This window comes from Paramormyrops kingsleyae, chromosome 10, assembly GCF_048594095.1.
Source record: "Paramormyrops kingsleyae isolate MSU_618 chromosome 10, PKINGS_0.4, whole genome shotgun sequence".
Lineage (NCBI taxonomy): Eukaryota > Metazoa > Chordata > Actinopteri > Osteoglossiformes > Mormyridae > Paramormyrops > Paramormyrops kingsleyae.
This window is the reverse complement of record NC_132806.1, coordinates 12,819,868-12,836,334: the sequence shown is the minus strand read 5'-3', so window position 1 is coordinate 12,836,334 and position 16,467 is coordinate 12,819,868. Positions and strand designations below refer to the sequence as shown.

General features: G+C 53.4%; 1 protein-coding gene across 3 annotated transcripts in view; it reads left to right on the top strand.

Moving 5' to 3' along the window:
• Positions 1-16,467, top strand: part of diaph2 (diaphanous-related formin 2) — a 277,431-nt gene that overhangs the window by 251,234 nt on the left and 9,730 nt on the right. For 2 of the 3 annotated variants that reach the window (XM_072717314.1, XM_072717316.1), the window contains 2 exons: positions 16-108; positions 429-479. In XM_072717314.1, the coding sequence (XP_072573415.1) occupies positions 16-108; positions 429-479 (144 nt within the window). The remainder of the gene's footprint in view (positions 1-15; positions 109-428; positions 480-16,467) is intronic. The other variant, XM_072717315.1, reaches the window with a different exon arrangement.

The following is a 16,467-nucleotide window of genomic DNA, read 5'->3' as shown; positions in this document are numbered from 1 at the left end:
TCTGCCCCGCCACAGAGGGAGACGAGACCGGTGTGATGGACAGCCTGATGGAAGCGCTGCAGTCCGGGGCTGCCTTCCGGGACAGACGGAAGAGGACGCCACGTAACGGTAACGGGGGGACCCTCCTGGAGTGGGTTGCGATGCTGCATAGGTCCCAGCTCTGTCTGGCCCCTTCCTGTCCTGCCTGACAACTGAAATACAGGGGACCTCCGTACATCCCATGTGACTGGGGGGCAGCTGGGGGGGGGGGGGGGCTTTGTCTCTCCACCGGTGAAGGTTCTGGGATGGTAATTGGCCCGGATCTCCTGAAAAAGCCCAGTGCTTGACGTGCCTGTCTCTCTCTCATGCTCTCTCTCTCTCTCATGTCTCCCTCCTTTCCTCCCCCCCCTCGTCCCACCCGTCTCTGTTCTACCTCCTCGATGTCACAGGAGATCAAAGTCCCTCCAGTCCGGTCTCTCTCTGGCCGGGTGCTAACAATGGTAATGGAAGAAAGCGGGGCATCCGCTTAACCCCACGCCCCATCCCCCCCCCCACCCTGGGCTGTAGCTGTAACTCAGGCCCCCGCAGCATCCCCGGTGGGCCATCCGCACCTGGGGACGCGGGCACTGAGGTTCAGATCTCCCAGAATGCACCTGACTTCGCTAACATCCGCTAACAGCCATAATAACAAATGCAGCGGCCACAAACAGACAATATTAATGTTCGTAACAATAACAGTAACTCCCGACATTGGCCCTCAATGTTACCCACGAGTGACACTCCGCCGGCTTTTAATCCCTTCTGGTGATTTGAGTGTTTTTATTTTGGCTAGCCTCCGCGTTCCCATTCCTGTTCCGTTCTCTTACCAAGGCTCGTGAGCTGTGTCTCTGGGATCCATAACGGGATCGAAGCAGACACAGGCGAAGTGATCACAGCCCGTAATCTGATTGGCATTGTGATTAAATAAAGTTCCTTTAGGAAGGGTCTCCCCCCCCATTTCCTCAGTGCCGGTCTCCCTGGTACCACACAGCCCTGGTCTCCACCTGCCTCACCCCCCCGGCCACGCCCACATGTGGCCGGCTCCATTCTCCTTGGCAGGGGGGTGGGCCCACGTGGGCCTCTCGTTTCCGTTAATTACGCAGTGATTTCTCCTTTTCCTCAGCTTGGCATTCTGCTTTAAATGTCAGCCCCACTCCCAATGGACTGTAGCCTTTCTGTACCCTGGGCCCCTTGGCATGGCTCTAGGGGAGGGGGGCCTTAACCCCTGAGAGGGTGTGTGTGCACGTGCGTGCTTGCTGTCAGTGTGTTAGTACTGATGTATCTGTGTGGATGTGTGTGGATGTTTCCAGGGCAGGTAAGTGTGTGTGTGTGTGTGTGTGTGTGTGTCGGTCTTGCCGTGTACAGGCATCATATCCAGGTGTGGGACACCTGTGTTTCCATATGAGCCCTTGTTCGTGTTTAATTCATATTTACAGTTATTAAGAAACAGTGTGTCGCTTTGAGGAAATATTGACTAATATAATCCACAGCAGTGCATCGGGATGGACAGGAAAGCCGAGCAATAAAGGTAATTAAAATAAACGGCTGCATGCTGATTAGACCGAGGCATCCATGCTGTGGGCCAGAGCGCGACTGTGCAGGGTCCGATCCTATCAGGAAAACGGCAGTGCCCTCACGCAGATTAGCGGTGCCTTCGGGAACTGAACCTCATTGTACCGCATTGTACCCTGCCGTACCGTGGTGAATTCCGAGGGTCAAGGCTGTACCACGTACACAGAGACTGGCGTGTGCGTCCTGTTTGTGTGCTCTCCGGCGCACATGTCTATGTCACGTGTCTCGTGTTGCATTCACAGTTATCCTGCTGGCTTATGCGTGTGTCCTGCCTGCAGGTGGCACTGGTGAGGACCCCAATCTCACAGAGGACCCCCTGTCTGGGTCCCGTCATTAGCGCCTTGTCCAGGCGAGCCCCCGCCATGCTGCATGGCCTCTTTTTGTCAACGCTAATAGCACGCAGCCTCAGGCGTGTGGCGTGTGCATGTACCGCCGTGAGTGTGCAGGATCGGCGCTCGAATCCGCCGGGTAGCAGAACCGGAGGTGGCTGGGGGGAGGGGGGCCCAGCTTGCAGCCACCGGAGCCGAACATGGGCCAAAACCCAGACCATCACCAGTGAGAGAGAAACTGGGAAAACACAGCAGTGGTGTGGGGGTACAGCTGGGGCTAGAGGGCCTAGCGGTCAGGCTGTCGTCCCGAGGTGGCGTCCCTTAGGCTGTTGTCCCGAGGTGGCGTCCCTTAGGCTGTTGTCCATCTGGCTGTCGTCCCATGGCAACGTCCCTCTGGCTGTTGTCCCATGGCAATGTCCCTCTGGCTGTTGTCCCATGACAACGTCCCTCTGGCTGTCGTCCCATGGCAGCGTCCCTCAGGCTGTCGTCCCTCAGGCTGTCGTCCCTCAGGCTGTTGTCCCGAGGTGGCGTCCCTTAGGCTGTTGTCCATCTGGCTGTCGTCCCATGGCAACGTCCCTCTGGCTGTCGTCCCATGGCAGCGTCCCTCAGGCTGTCGTCCCTCAGGCTGTTGTCCCGAGGTGGCGTCCCTTAGGCTGTTGTCCATCTGGCTGTCGTCCCATGGCAACGTCCCTCAGGCTGTTGTCCCGAGGCGGCGTCCCTCTGGCGGCTTCACCAAGGTCCGGTCCGTCTGCGGTGAGGCTGAGATTATCGGTTAAGCATCGGGTCGGACCCCGGCGTGTCATATGAACGACCCTAGCAGTGGCCAGTGCCGGCCTCCTTCATGGGGGGGCACCGTCGAGACAGCTGCACGTTGGTTCCAAACCATCGATTCTGCCCCCATGTAGACGCCTTGGATGGGACGTCCCGAAAACCACATGCATCAGTCCACAAAGGATGGAGCCTGGCCTATTTTTACACTGCCTTTCAATGTCATTACGACCCCCCTGCCCCCCCACCCCCCCCCCACCATACACCCAAATCTGTCTCAAGCTTCATCCTCAGCATTTCGCCCCTCAGATCTTCGCCTGGATGAGGATCGCCTTTCAGGCCTTAGAAACAGAGAGGGCCCCATAGACAGTGGAGTTATAGCAGGTCAGCCCTGCTGTCCGCCCCCCCCCCCACCCCCCCGTCCTGCGGTTAATTCACCGCGGCAGGCGGCCGAGTCGGCCCCTGTATGTTTAATGAAGATTAAATTACCTATTTTCGGTCATGAAATTTTAACATGCGGGAAAGAGATGAATCCTCAAAGCAGAGATTAGACGAGGAGGTCCAAGGCACAGACCTGAAGGGAACTGGCCAGAGCCCCCCCCCCCCCCCGCCCCCCCACTTCACTCCCTCTTTCCTTTGGTGTTGTGTGTGACACCCCCCCCCCCCTTCCATTCCAAGAATTCTAGGCACCATCTCGCTTTGAAGGCCTCGGTTGGCTGAGCATGTTGCTAACTACGACCCCCCCCCCCCCCCCCAGGCCAATCCTCCTGGAGAAAGCTCTTGGGGGGGGGGGCATGTGGTTGTCAGGTTGGTTTTTATTGCCTGAATATCTGTAAGTTGGCTTACGGGCCCGTCTTCTGCTGGGGGGTGGACACACTAGTGTCTCTACACGTGTGGCGAGCCCGGGGGGAGTACGAGGGCTAAAGGTGTCGCAGGAAATGGTCTCCCCACACCTCTCTGTCCTGGAGGGGTTTGGGAACCTCTCTCACCTGCCTCAGATAGATAAGGCCACCCGTCACCATGGCTGGGGGGTGAAACAGTCGTCTAAAGAGACGCCGATGGTGGTAATATGTCCGGAGTGTGGTGTGCTGGGTGGGGGGTGGGGGGGGGGGGTGGGTGTAGGGTGGCTGAAGTGAGGGTTGCCTCAGACCAGCACTGTCTCCTGTCTGTTTTTGACTTCCCAAAAGCTATAAATCCCGCGCGGCCCCCCTCCCCCAAGGCTTCGTCGGCACGGCATGCGGCTGCAGCACCGGCCTGCCTCCCGGCGACAGACCTTTCCGGAAGGAGCCACTCGGCAGGGCTGCAAAGGCCAGCCGTCGGCAGCGCTTTTATCTGGCATTGTCGCTGCCAGCGTGGGGCCAGGCAGGATGGCGGGCTGTGGTGGGGGGGGGGGGCTCACTGCCAGTACCTCCCCCCACACAAGCACTTTTTTTTTAACTAAATGAATTTTACTTCGTCTTGTCCTCATGGTTTTTCCTGCAGCTCCTTCGTGCCGCTTAGCTGAAAGGTCGTGCGGAGTGCAGGACAACTGGGGGGGCGGGGGCATTACATTTTTTGTCTATATATTTATTTGTTTGTTTTCTTTCCATCCATAAATAAAGTAATTCCGGGGTGCACCACGGCCGCGTTCCTGGGAAATCAAAGGAGGCCGTGTACATTCTGTATTATTTCTGGGGCAATTTTCCCATTGTTATTCACCGCGGAGTGTCTGTTACCACTGACGGGTAGTGTTCCAGCGACGTCAGCATCGCGGCGCCCCCTCCGCTGCCTCAGCACACATCAGTCGCTTCTGCACCAAATCACCGTATTGAACACGTCTAATATGGAGCATCGTAACTCCCCTCCTGCGCCTGGGACTTGGTACGGCCCACTCCTCACATATTTTGACCTGTTGGACCAAAGAAAAGTTTGGTTAAGGAGGAATATCCATATACCTATCCATCAACTAACCACGGGCCAGGGTCACCTAGAAGGGGCAGCACCCGCCCAGGATGGAAGGAATGTCATTGTGTAATTTATTCCCTGTATTGCATGAGCAGGCCAACTCCATCTTTAATTGGAAGGGGAATCCTGCCTCGCTCCGAAGGCATATCCTCCGCTGATGTCTGCGAACATCTGTTCCCTCAATCTGATTGTGAATCATCTAGGGAGCTTCTGAGTGCCCCTGCAAAGGCAAAGAGGAAGAGGCAGGCGCAGCAACACGATCACGGTCTGGACGAGTTTCTGAGCTCCACAGTTCGTTTCCCACATTGCTCCACTCCAGGCTGGTCCAAGCATGTTCAGAGTCAGACCTGGGCCCCTGGCATGGTGGTGACTAACTCGAGGGGTTGAGGTGAGGTACCTCAAGCAGGGCTTCAGCTTACACCTGGGTTTCTGTAGCTGTATGGGGCACCTGTAATTCCACCTGCTGACAGCAGGGGTCACTGCATATGGGTGAGATGGAGGGGGGCCTAATCCATCTAGCTGCAGTTTGTCCTCCAGGCCATTGGCTGTGTAGGGATGAGAGAGCGGTGGTCTTAGCACCGAAACATCTTTACAAACAGGTAGTCGTGGCGTAGCACTGGGCCTTGCTTGTTAAGACTGTTAGTGGGAGTTTTCAGCTGCCCCATCACTGTCCCTGGCTGACAGTCAGGACCAGGCGATGCCTTTTACACTCAACACCAGCCTTAGACTTGCATTCTCTTTTAGCCACCCTTGCAATATATTGATTTTCTAATACCATTTCTCAGAAGAAGTTAGTTGGAATAAAATAACTTTGGTGTCTTTGTTTAACACTACCTGGTGTAAACAGGGACCAGCCCAGTGCCAGTAGCAATAAAACAGCTTTGGCACCTGTATTTAACACTACCTGGTGTAAACAGGTACCAGCCCAGTGCTTGTTCCATCTCCCCGCGCATCTCTCTTAATGCTGTGGGTGTAATGAGCTTCTCTCCCTCCTGCATGGCTGTGCTGACTGGGGTAATTTACAGACGGCCTTCGGTGCCCGATGGGCATTACATTGAGGGGTTTTGATCTCAGTTAAACCCCAGCTTAAAACACTGGCTGCTGTGTTTGACCCCAAAACACCCCAAGCAGCTTCCCTTACCTGGCTCCTTAATAGCAAAATGAGGAGCTGTCTTCACACTCCATGTTGCCCCCTGCAGGCGTGGCGTTCCTGGGAACATGCCCCGCTCTGGTTTGCCTTTGGGAGGGGCTCCTTGTCGCTGGTGGCGATGGGTTTCACACAGCCGCCTTGCCCATAGTCCTCGTGCCCCTGTCCCCTCAGTGCTTGACTCCAAACCGTGGAATTGAGTGTAAAGGCATCACCGCGAGTATTTAAAGCTACGTTTTGCAGGAGCTTTAAATGGTGGAGATGACTGACTTCGTCTCTCCGGTTGTGCCCCCCCACCCCCCCTGTCCGTGCTGGCAGTGTAGTATGGGTGTCCACAGAGCGTCACTGAAGGGAGTATGGAAGAAGTCCAAGTCTAATGTTTTACGCTACTCACTGCAAAAAAGTGTGTGACTAGACTTACCTTTCCGCTGATGTGCTTCTATCCAGGATCTGATTGGCCCTGGGGCAGAGGGGAAGCTCGGGGTCCCTGAAAGTCGACATCAAGCCACATCCCAGGGAGGGAGATAATGAGGAGGGTGGGCAGGTTCGAGAATATAATCCAATAGTCCAGATAGAGCATATTGGTCGAGAGCCCTTGCTCAGGTCCTGAAGACCTGGAGAACCTGGCAGGGAGGGTGGGGCCGACGCCACCTCCCAGGCTCTGCTCTTCTCCTCTCCGCGCGGGGCAAGATTCCGCCTGACGGGACTCCATCACTAATGCTGACGAATGCCCATCTGCGAATGGTCCTGCACTTATTTATTTATCTGTTTGCCAGCGTTGCGGGCCGCGCTTATTTATTGATGGGCCGCGGGGATGTGACGGAAAATTTCCATTTGCAAAATAAAAATAAGAGTAGGAGAGAGTGAGAGAGAGAGAGAGAGAGAGAGTGGGGGTGCATGCAGAGCGGAAGGGGAACATTTTCCAGGGATTCCTCACCTCCTCACGGAGAGTTCTCAGCATTCCTGCCTGGTAATGGAAACCGGATAGAGGCCATTTATTTGCTGAGTAATAATCCCACTGGTTTACCCCCCCCCCCTTCCCTTTCCCTCTGTTAACTTAGACAGGGTTTCCTCAGGGAGGTGTGGTGATCATTGCACACTCCTTGTTGTTTCAGGGTGGGGGGGGGGGACTGTGCCACCCAGCAGTCAGGTTGTCGGTTTAAGTCCCATGTTTCCACATCACGACCGCGATGGCGTGGCACGGACGACCTGTTACCCTGGAGTGTCCGTTTGGCCTGTATCCCCCAGGGGGCGTTCACCCCCATACCCAGAGTTTAAGAGATTGTGGTGCCTAAGTTTTTCAGCAGTTATACTGAAAGGGCAGCATCATTGCAAATGTGGGACCTGCGATCACTAGTGGCTGGGGGTCGAGTGATATCTCCTGGGGTGGGACTTGCTAACAAAAAGTTACAAGTGAAGTTTTAATATATACCATTTGATCCATGTTCTATGGCTCTCTGAGGTTTCTCGAACACAAAACATGACTTGGTAATGCATTCTATTTGTGCATCAGGTACCAAAATCTAGATTTGATATGAATAAAAGCGTTATATATAATGTGAGGCATGTAGTATGTCTTAAATATTAAGGGTGAAGCTCTCTGCAGAGGCCAAAGAAAGCAGCAGCAGTCTGAAAGGATCACGCAAAGTTCAATGGACTCACTGAACACGCTAAGCGACCTTTTGGCCCCAGGGGGGATGTGAGGGGGCGCGGGGGGATTGGGCAGGGGGGGGGGGGACTGGTTACATTACTTCACCTGCTGCTTTTGCGTAGCTGCTTCACATTAACTTGGGTCAGACGGCAGCGGTGGGTGCCCGGCTTGGGCCGGTGGTACACGCATGTGCTTGTTAGTGTGCATGTGCGTGTGTGTGTGTGTGTGTGCGCCATCACTCATATTAATGGCCACCATCCCTCTCTCTCTCTCTTAACGTTTTCATTAGTATGTTTATTGCAGCAGCGGCCAAATGGATTTCCTTTAGCGGACTTTGAAACTTTTATGGCGGTCGATGAGGCGAGCGGGGCCGCCGTGCCCGGCTTTCCTGGGGGGGGGGGGGTCCTTGGTTACTTACCCTAAATAATGGAGGAGCCGAGTTGGCCTGCCGGGGATGGGTGGGGGGGGGGGGCTTTTATGGCCTGACTTACGGCTGGCTTCAGAGCTGTGTCCTTGAAAATCATAGACTTCTCAGTTTTTTTCCTCCTCCTGCTTTTCCACGCTCGCCCCCCTCCCCCACTTACTCCCCCTCCATATCCCTGCTCACAAACAGTTATTTATCCCTCGATCTACTTCCCATTCAGAATGATCCGGCACAGGGGTCACTTTGAGCCTGGATCCTGGCCCCGGAATATCAGGCGCGGCGCTGAGGAAGTGCAGGATGGTGCCACTTTATCTCAGGGGACAGGCCCTCTCACAGCGGGACTGGGCCTCCCCGCATGCCTTCCCCTTAATCCCGGCGCCTGTTTGTCTGGACCTGTCCCCCCTCGCCGGGAATGTTCGCAGATAACAGCTCACATCGCAAAGGAAAAAAGCCGGTCACTCTGCATTCAGGGATAAATGCGGAGGCTTTGTTCACGGCGATTATTATCCCTCCGCCGAAAACCACCCTTTCCAATCTAATAAACAGAATCGGGCCGGCCTTCCCCGGAAAAGCATCCCGCCATTGTCAGTCATTTTGTCTCATAAAGTGAGTGTCAGCTGCGGTCACGATCACTCCAGTGGAGGGACCCCAACAAATCAGTGATGGGCTGAAGGAGGACCTCAGAGGGGCCAGGCCAGTAGACAGAAAAGGTGGGAATGGATTAAAGCCTCCACTGTCCTCTGGGGTACAGTGTGGCCCAGATTTCTTTAAAGAAATATAGAGGGGGTGGGCTGTGTGCGCGTGTGTGTGTGTGTGTGTGTGTGGTGTTGAGGGGGGGGGGGGGCTTTCTTTCCTCAAGAATAAATGTAGCAGTGAACACAGCAATAAGCTCACGGCCCCGTCGTGTCAGAATGGGGCATTCAGGGAGAGACAAAGCCGCGTCCTGCTTGACTGGCAGGTGAAGAAAAGGGTGATTTGAGGGGAAATAATCTGATTTTGAAAGGAGCCGCTGTGGTGGGGGGGGGGATGGGAGTGACCCTTCTGTGGGGGGGGGGGCTTTGAATGTTTAAAGTGTCTCAATGAGGTCTGCTGGAAGTTTGGGGGCCCGAGCCCCCGTGACCAGTGCAGGGCGGATTATCCTCCTCCCTTTCAGCCCGCTTTCTTATTTATTTTTGTTTTTTTTCGGGAGGGTATGGGGTGTCTGGCAGGACAAAACCACACTGTCTGAGAGGTCTGTGGGTGGGTTGGGGGGTAGGGGCAGAGGTTCAGGAGTGCGACAAGACTGGAGTGGCCGCGGAGACTGAAAAGGTGACGAGGTGGACTAAGGAGCGAGATGGGAGGTGGCAGGAGGGAGGTGGTGGGAGGCAACGGGAGGTGGCAGGAGGTGGCGGCGTTCTATTCGCCAGAGACACTGGTGCTTCAAGTCCCTGTGCCCATGGGGCGTGGAGGTCCGAGGCGGAATGAAGATTTTGTCAGTTATTGGAAGGGAATCCATTCCTGTAAGCTCAGTGAAGCACCTCTTCACCTCTTCATGCAAGGACAGAGAAGCACGCCCTGTCCCTGAGAAGACAGCCAAGCGCTCTGCTCTAATGATGCTCCCTTTCACTTTAATTATCAGTTTTATTGCAGTTTTATTTGCCTGCATGTTTGTGCTGATTGCTCCATTTCACAGATTAATGTAAAGTGTGTGTGTTTGGGGCGGCGGGGGGGTTCATTCAAGGGCTAAGGAAAGACAGAATAGAGGTGTGCCTCATTCTTGAGGGGGGAGGGCAGGGGGTCAGGTGCAATTGAGCATGAATGACAGGGGGGCGTTGTCGGGGGGGTGCGGTGTATGGTGGCTGAACTCAATAAAAGTCCAACACATGAATTCTTAATTAAAACTGCCAACTACGAATTGTTCTCCACCAACACCCCCCCCCCTTACAGGTCAGCTGTCAGTAGTGCTGGGTCTGAGGGGCGGGTTCTCTGTCCCGGCATGAATGGAGGGAGGCCCTTTCCTTTCCCTGGCAGGGCCCCACCCACTCCAGCGCTCCGCCCGGCCGGCTCTTTCAGCTCCGGAATGCCGTGGGGTCCAGCTGCATGCCTCGGGCCTTCCCCGGTGGTGGGAATGGCACCGCGCCGGATTCATGTGGGGTCCAGCTGGTGCCGAGAGTCGCGTCCGTTTGCTGGAACCATGCCGGGCAGGCGGGTTCGCGGTGGCCCCTCCATGACAGCCCCCACCCCCACCCCCAGTCCGACACTGGAGCACAGACCTGTGGCAGACAGAAGCTTTGTCAGGCAGTTAAAAATGTTTTGAAAGGGGCATGTTTTGGCCTCGGGGGGGCGCTGTTGATGAACTCACGTGGGTTTGCGCCGGATGACAGTTTTGGTGCCTTTATGAGGAATTCCCAATTCACATGCAAATGGCGTGTTTATCATCGGCGGGATCTGCGAGTAATGCGCAGCCCGGCACACGGGGCCCCAGCTCGCCACACGGGGCCCAGCGGAAATGAGGCTGTCCTTCCTTGTTCATCCATTTCATTATCTGTGCCATTATTGGCCCAGAATGAACACATCCATTATCTAATTTCCCAAATACAGCCATTTTATTGGATGGAAACCATCCCCTGTTTGTCTGTGGAACCTGGTCTGAGACGTCTCATCCCGTATATTACGAACGTCACCCCAATGCACTTACTCGTGTCCCAGCTCATTCTGGGGTTTTGATACCCATCTATAATGGCAGTCACCAAACTCGGGTAGGAGGCGCGTCTAAGGTGATGTGGTCATACATGTTGTCTGCTGATTGGTTAACATCATGTCAGGTGACATTGGGAGATTTGGAGCCATCAAGTCTTTTGGTTCCATGAGGTTTAGCTTGAGATTAGTCCTAGGTCTTCTCTGACAGTCAACCACTGAGTCCACCCACTGATGCTAGCCATGTGCGCCCCATTAATCATGCTTATTATTATCATTATTATTATTATTATTATTATTATCTTTCGTATCCTTAATCTGAGCTTGGAGTCTTTCCTGGTCATGTTGCTGGGGTGTACCCTGGATGGGATGTCAGTATTATTATTAATTTAATAAGTAACATAATAAGTTAATGTGTGTGTTGTTTATTTGCTCGTTGCATAATGCTGTTCAGTGCTCATCAGCGCTCAGCTCAGGTCTGTGGGATATGAACCCACAACCTTTACAGCTGCATCGCCCCTCTTAGGCAACTCAGTAATAAAGAAGCAGTGGCATGTAAGGATTCGCCCCCTCGGATTGGTCTGTCTGTTACTCTATAGCTGTGAGCGTGCATGTTTATCTGCATTTCGCCGTTTTGGTCACCTGTTGAATGAGGACCTGTTTGTAGCTGTCAAATCCCACAGTGAGGTGTCCAGAAATTGCTTGTGTCTGGGGGAAAAAAATGTGGACCAGTTTTAGAAAGGGCTATTAATAACCACGAGCTGGGGTAGGAGAAGGAACACTCCGGAATAGAGCGGTACGGCAGCTAAAAACACCTGTCAGTTAAGGGCAGGCACTGAACTCGAGAGGGACTCATTCCAATGAACTGTCCAGTGCAGCATCTCTCAGAATGAGACGGAGCCTTGTTATTGTGGGCAGCCATTGTAAATGAAAGTGCAAATTAAAAATGCAGTTTGCAGACTGTCCCTGTGCATGTGCACTACTAGCAGTGTAAATGTTAGGGGCAGTGTGTACTGCTAGCACTGGCAGTGCTGTTGTTATAACAATTTATTACAGTGTAGTATTACAGTATATTTGCCTATTTTCATAGTTAAAGTATAGCTAGATTCTGGTTCATCTCCCATGGAATATGAATATGATTATGAAATTTGAAATTCAAGGTATTCAATTAAATGTATTTTGGGGATGGGTGGCCCTTGGGAGGGCATGGGGTTGTGAACTGCCAGCCTCTTCCTATTCGTCAGCTTTGACGCCCCACAGCGTACCATGTCACCTTCTCGCTTTCTTTGCCCCGCTACCATTTGCCCCCATGCCACATGTGTCTTTCCTCGGTTGCCACGGAGATAAAGCCCCCCCCCCCCCCAACCTAATCTCTGTTTACCTTACATAGTGTCTTAATTGGAGAAACCAAACACAATGTGGTGGGTTGGTTCTTGGTCAAGTGGAGATACTTCATTATCCGGGACTCTGCAGCTCAGCATGTCGGTTCTGCTTCAGCTATATGGCAACAAACATCAGGGGCAAAATAAAACGTCAGCGTACGTGTTGGCAGCCGTGTTGATGGGCTCTTTTCTGCTGGAAAATGTGCCTTTGGTGAGATTATGTCTATTTCTATCTGCGGCTCTGTTTGATTGGACCCCATTCAGCGGGCCCTTCACCTTCGCGGATTAGCCTTTAATCTGCGTTTAACCAAAGCCTGTGAAAAAAAGGAAACAGGCAGATAATTAACGCTTTCCCACTCTCCCCCAAGCCTTTATTTATTTATATATCTCGGTGTGTATTTTTAATGTTGCACGGAAACGGTGTCATGGGGTTGGGGGGCTTCTAATAAAGGAAAATAAAATAACTGCGTCAAAAGAGGGGAGAGTCGGTGGGGGGAACGAGGGGGAGAGAAACCAAGGGAGGGACAGAGAGAGAGTCAGTGAGAGGATGAATGAGAGAGAGGGGGGGGGGGAGGAAGAGTGAGAAAAAGGGAAAGAGTGAGACAGAAAGGAGAAGTGAAAGAGATGGAGAGAGGAAGAGATGGAGGGTTCATGCCTGTTGCTGGGGCAGGAAAAGCGGCGTACTTGCACATTTCAGTGGAGAGCGGGGTGGCGGGGGGGACTAAGTATCTGGGTGCCCATTGCCAACTGATGAACCTCCTGAGATCGTACCCTGGCTTCTGCCCTAATATCTGATGCCTCCTTGCACTACCCAGGTGAACCCCCCCCCCCCCCCCCCCCCAACATGGATACACATCCCCTAGCTCCCCCCCCCCCCATTTCTAGCTAATCTGGGCTCTCCCATATGGTCCCCTGTCGTGACACATCTAATCAAAGCAGCCGTACGGGGGGGGTCTGGACTTCACTCCGTGTTTGTCTCAACAGTCTCCGTGGTCCCGTCGGCCACTCTGCGTGCTCACACCCGCATTCGCTGACCTTGACATTCCTCTACGTTCTCACATTTTCCTGCATAAATGATATCTAAAACCAGGCCACAGCACTGAATCTGTCAGAAACTGCGGTTCAGGAGGCTGACCAAAGTGCAGTGACGATGCCGGTGGGGCGTGGGGTCTTTGGCAGCAGTAGACCCCGCCCAGGCCCCATGATGAGGCCGCCATCGTTAATGAGCTCCTAATACCCCGGGGCCCCCGGGGTAACGGCTGATTTCTCCTGGATAGCGGCTCTTCATTAAATGTTGATTTTCTGTCGCGAGGAATCCCTACCAATTTAACAGCGGCCATTTTCTGAGCCCATGGCTCTCTTCATTCGTTTATTTGGTTTATTTCATCACTTATTTAATGCGCGGCACAATTTTTTATCGTTAATGGCAGTACGGCGATCCAGCAAGCGCAGACGGGCTCCGTGCACCCCGCCCCGCTGGGCTCTCACTGAGTTCCTGACAAGGCGGCCGGCTCCACAGTCGGGTGATTGATTGGGAGCGGCTGAGCTAAGAAAAAATCCAAACTCAATCTGGGGGGAGGCCCGGGATGATCAGAGACAGCCTCCCGCCTCTCAGGGACTCACTTTCTGTTTACATGCTCCAGGATCGAAGATGACAGTGCAGATCCATCCAGGTGTTGCGCTGTAACTCCCAGAATTCCCTTCTCCCTTTTTCGATGTTCTCTGAGATGACAATTTGGCTGTTACCACCATCACCACGAAGGGCTTTTCGTGTCTCTACGCTTCAGGGCTCTCTCTCTGTCCTGCTTTTATTTTGACTCGTCCTCTTCCTCCCCGTATTATTTCTGCAGAATGTTCTACAGTGACAGCGTGGCTATGTGGGGAAGTGAGCAGAGAGGCGGGGTACAGGAGAAGGCTCTGAAATCTGTGGTCTCGCTGCCCTCAGCCACTCACCAGTACAGAGGGTGGACTGACATGCGTTAATGGAGGGGGATCTGAGGCAACTGGAGGTCCCAGTGGAGATAGAACCCTGAAGTAGGGTGGGGTGGCACCAGTACAGCTGTTTAGATGGAATAATAAAAAAAATCTGAATTTGTTTCAGACTGGTTAACAAAAACCACAAAGGTGATACCTGTTTGTTAGGCTTTTATTTTGAACATGCCAGTGAGGCAGCTAACATAAGGAATAAAAGTGACACCAATTTGTGAGGCCTATATTTTGAAGCTCGGTTTCATACATGTCAGCAAGGTGGCTAACAGGAGCCATTAAAGTGACTGCCATTTTTGAAGCTTTTATTTTGAAGCTCTGGCTTTTACATGTCAGTGAGGCAGCTAACAGGAAGTATAAAAGTGAGATATTTATGAGGCTTTTATTTTGAAGATGGGTCTTGCCCATGTTGCAGAGGCAGCTAAAGAAGACATAAAAGAGACTTTCCGTGTTGGTGAAGTAGTTAATGGGAGGAGTAATTGTGACACCTGTTTGTGAGGCTTTTATTTTGAAGCTGGGTCTTGTATATGTCAGTAAGGGGATTAACAGGTGGTGTAAAAGTGGCCCTGGTTGTGAGGCTTTTATTTTGATGTTTCCCACTTCACCATCCCACTTTCATCAGCATCAGAGCTGTGGCCGCCTTGTGTAGCCGGGGGTTATCCGCATACTGTAATGCCTGTGCTCAGCACGTCATCTGTGTTGAACAGGCCTGCATTTCCACATCACGCTTTTTCCTCTGTCTGTGATGCCTAACAGGTGCCAGCTGAAATAAAAAGGCTCAACATCGTTTGCTCCTGAAATTATTGCATGAGACTGAGACTGGTCATCAGAGTTTGGTGGGGGTGGGGGTCTTTGGCTCTAAGTCCAGGCCATGGTGCTTGTACACGCGTGTCCCTGTGCTGGTATTTATGCCCACCCGCATGCCAGCAGCCCGCTGTGATGAGCCTGCTGGGGGCGCCATGTTAACCAGGAAGCCAGCCGGCCTGCCAGATGTTCCATCTCTGCTCGGGCCTGTCGGAGATGATGCCCCAGATGCCACCCAGTGGAAAGAGGGAGTCACTTCTCCAAAAACAGGCCCCCCAGCCCGGTTCCGGTACCAGCATCATGGGCCTTACGTAGGATATTAACACGTGCAGAGGATTCTGGCAGGTTGCCGGGCCGTTCCTGGTTAGGCTACATTCATGGACAGGCTGCATGCATCTGCGGACCCTACGGATGACCGGGCTCGTCTTGGTCAGTGTACCAGCTCTGTGGAGAAGGTGCGAATCTTGGAATGAGGAAGTGCAGTTGTACTCTTACCCAGGTTTGTTAACCGTGCTTTGCTTAGCATCCAGCTGAAATGAGGCGGCGATGGAGAAGGTCAAGACATGCCACTCATTCTGAGCTGAATTACGAGAATAAATAATGTGCGCTGATGTCGCTAATTAACGTTTTAGTGGGCTCGCCGCGTCCCGTCATGACTGCGAGCTACTGCAGGAGGGCGGGTCCGGCGGACGCAAAATGCCAGAGGAAAGGTCGGCTCCGACGGGGTGATCCATGGCGCAGGACAGCGGGAGCCGCTCGCACCATGATCACAAAGGTCAGGCCACATCAGTTACAAGCCCCCTAGAGGACGAGGAGGGAATTTCCGCCCTTTTTGGTTGGTTGCAGGTCTGAGTGTTCCTATCCAGATAAGAATATCGGAAGCTGAATTTGTGGGTCACGGGGGGGAGGGGGGGGGGTGCTTTTGAGAGCGTCTCATGCACAGTGTCCTAAACCCTAGAAGAGAAACTGCTGTGATTTGGTAATCGGTATAGAGACTAAATGATTTCACATTTAAAAGATTGACACATGAGTAAAAGCAAAGCAGAACCCCCCCCCCAAAAAAAAGCACCATAATAAATAACAGCACCTTACATCAGAGACTCTGAAATGAGTCACGGATTTCCAGCGAATCATTTCTTGCTCTGAGGAATAAAAGGGTCCTCTGCAGGCTCTGATTGGCTCCCACTCTGTGTTTATCTCTGCATGGTGGACTCTCCACAGGAATCCCTACTGATAGGTGTCAGGCTGCGTTGCTGGGCAGCGAGAGTAGGGGGGGGTGGGGGCGGTGTTTGTACATAGGGCACTGCTGTCAGGTCCGATGGCGTGGCTCATGCTGTGATGTGAAAGACTGCTCTGGGGGGGACAAGACAGGTACCAGCAAACAGCCCCCCCCCCATAGTGACTCACTGTGACGCTGACTGGGCTGGCACACTCCCCTATGACCTACAGCAAGAGCCGGCCGCAGTGAGGGTCCTCCCATACTGGGAGCGGGCGACCAGTTTAACATGGCACTGCACCACTAGGCCAAAAGATTGTGGGAGGACGCTGGGTTTCTTCTGGGTTTATTAGGCTACCTCTGTATGGAGGGGCTGCAGTGGGTACCAGCCTAGAGTGTGGTGCGTCTCCAATCCTGAGGTCCACGCAGAGAGACACCCAGCACCTTCTCCATTCCCAGGCAGCCGGACAGGCACCCCGTGTCCCGGGAACGCCTCCGAGCTTGAAGTTCGGCTTCGCCCGTGTTTCTCTCACCACCTCCCGCTTCTCCA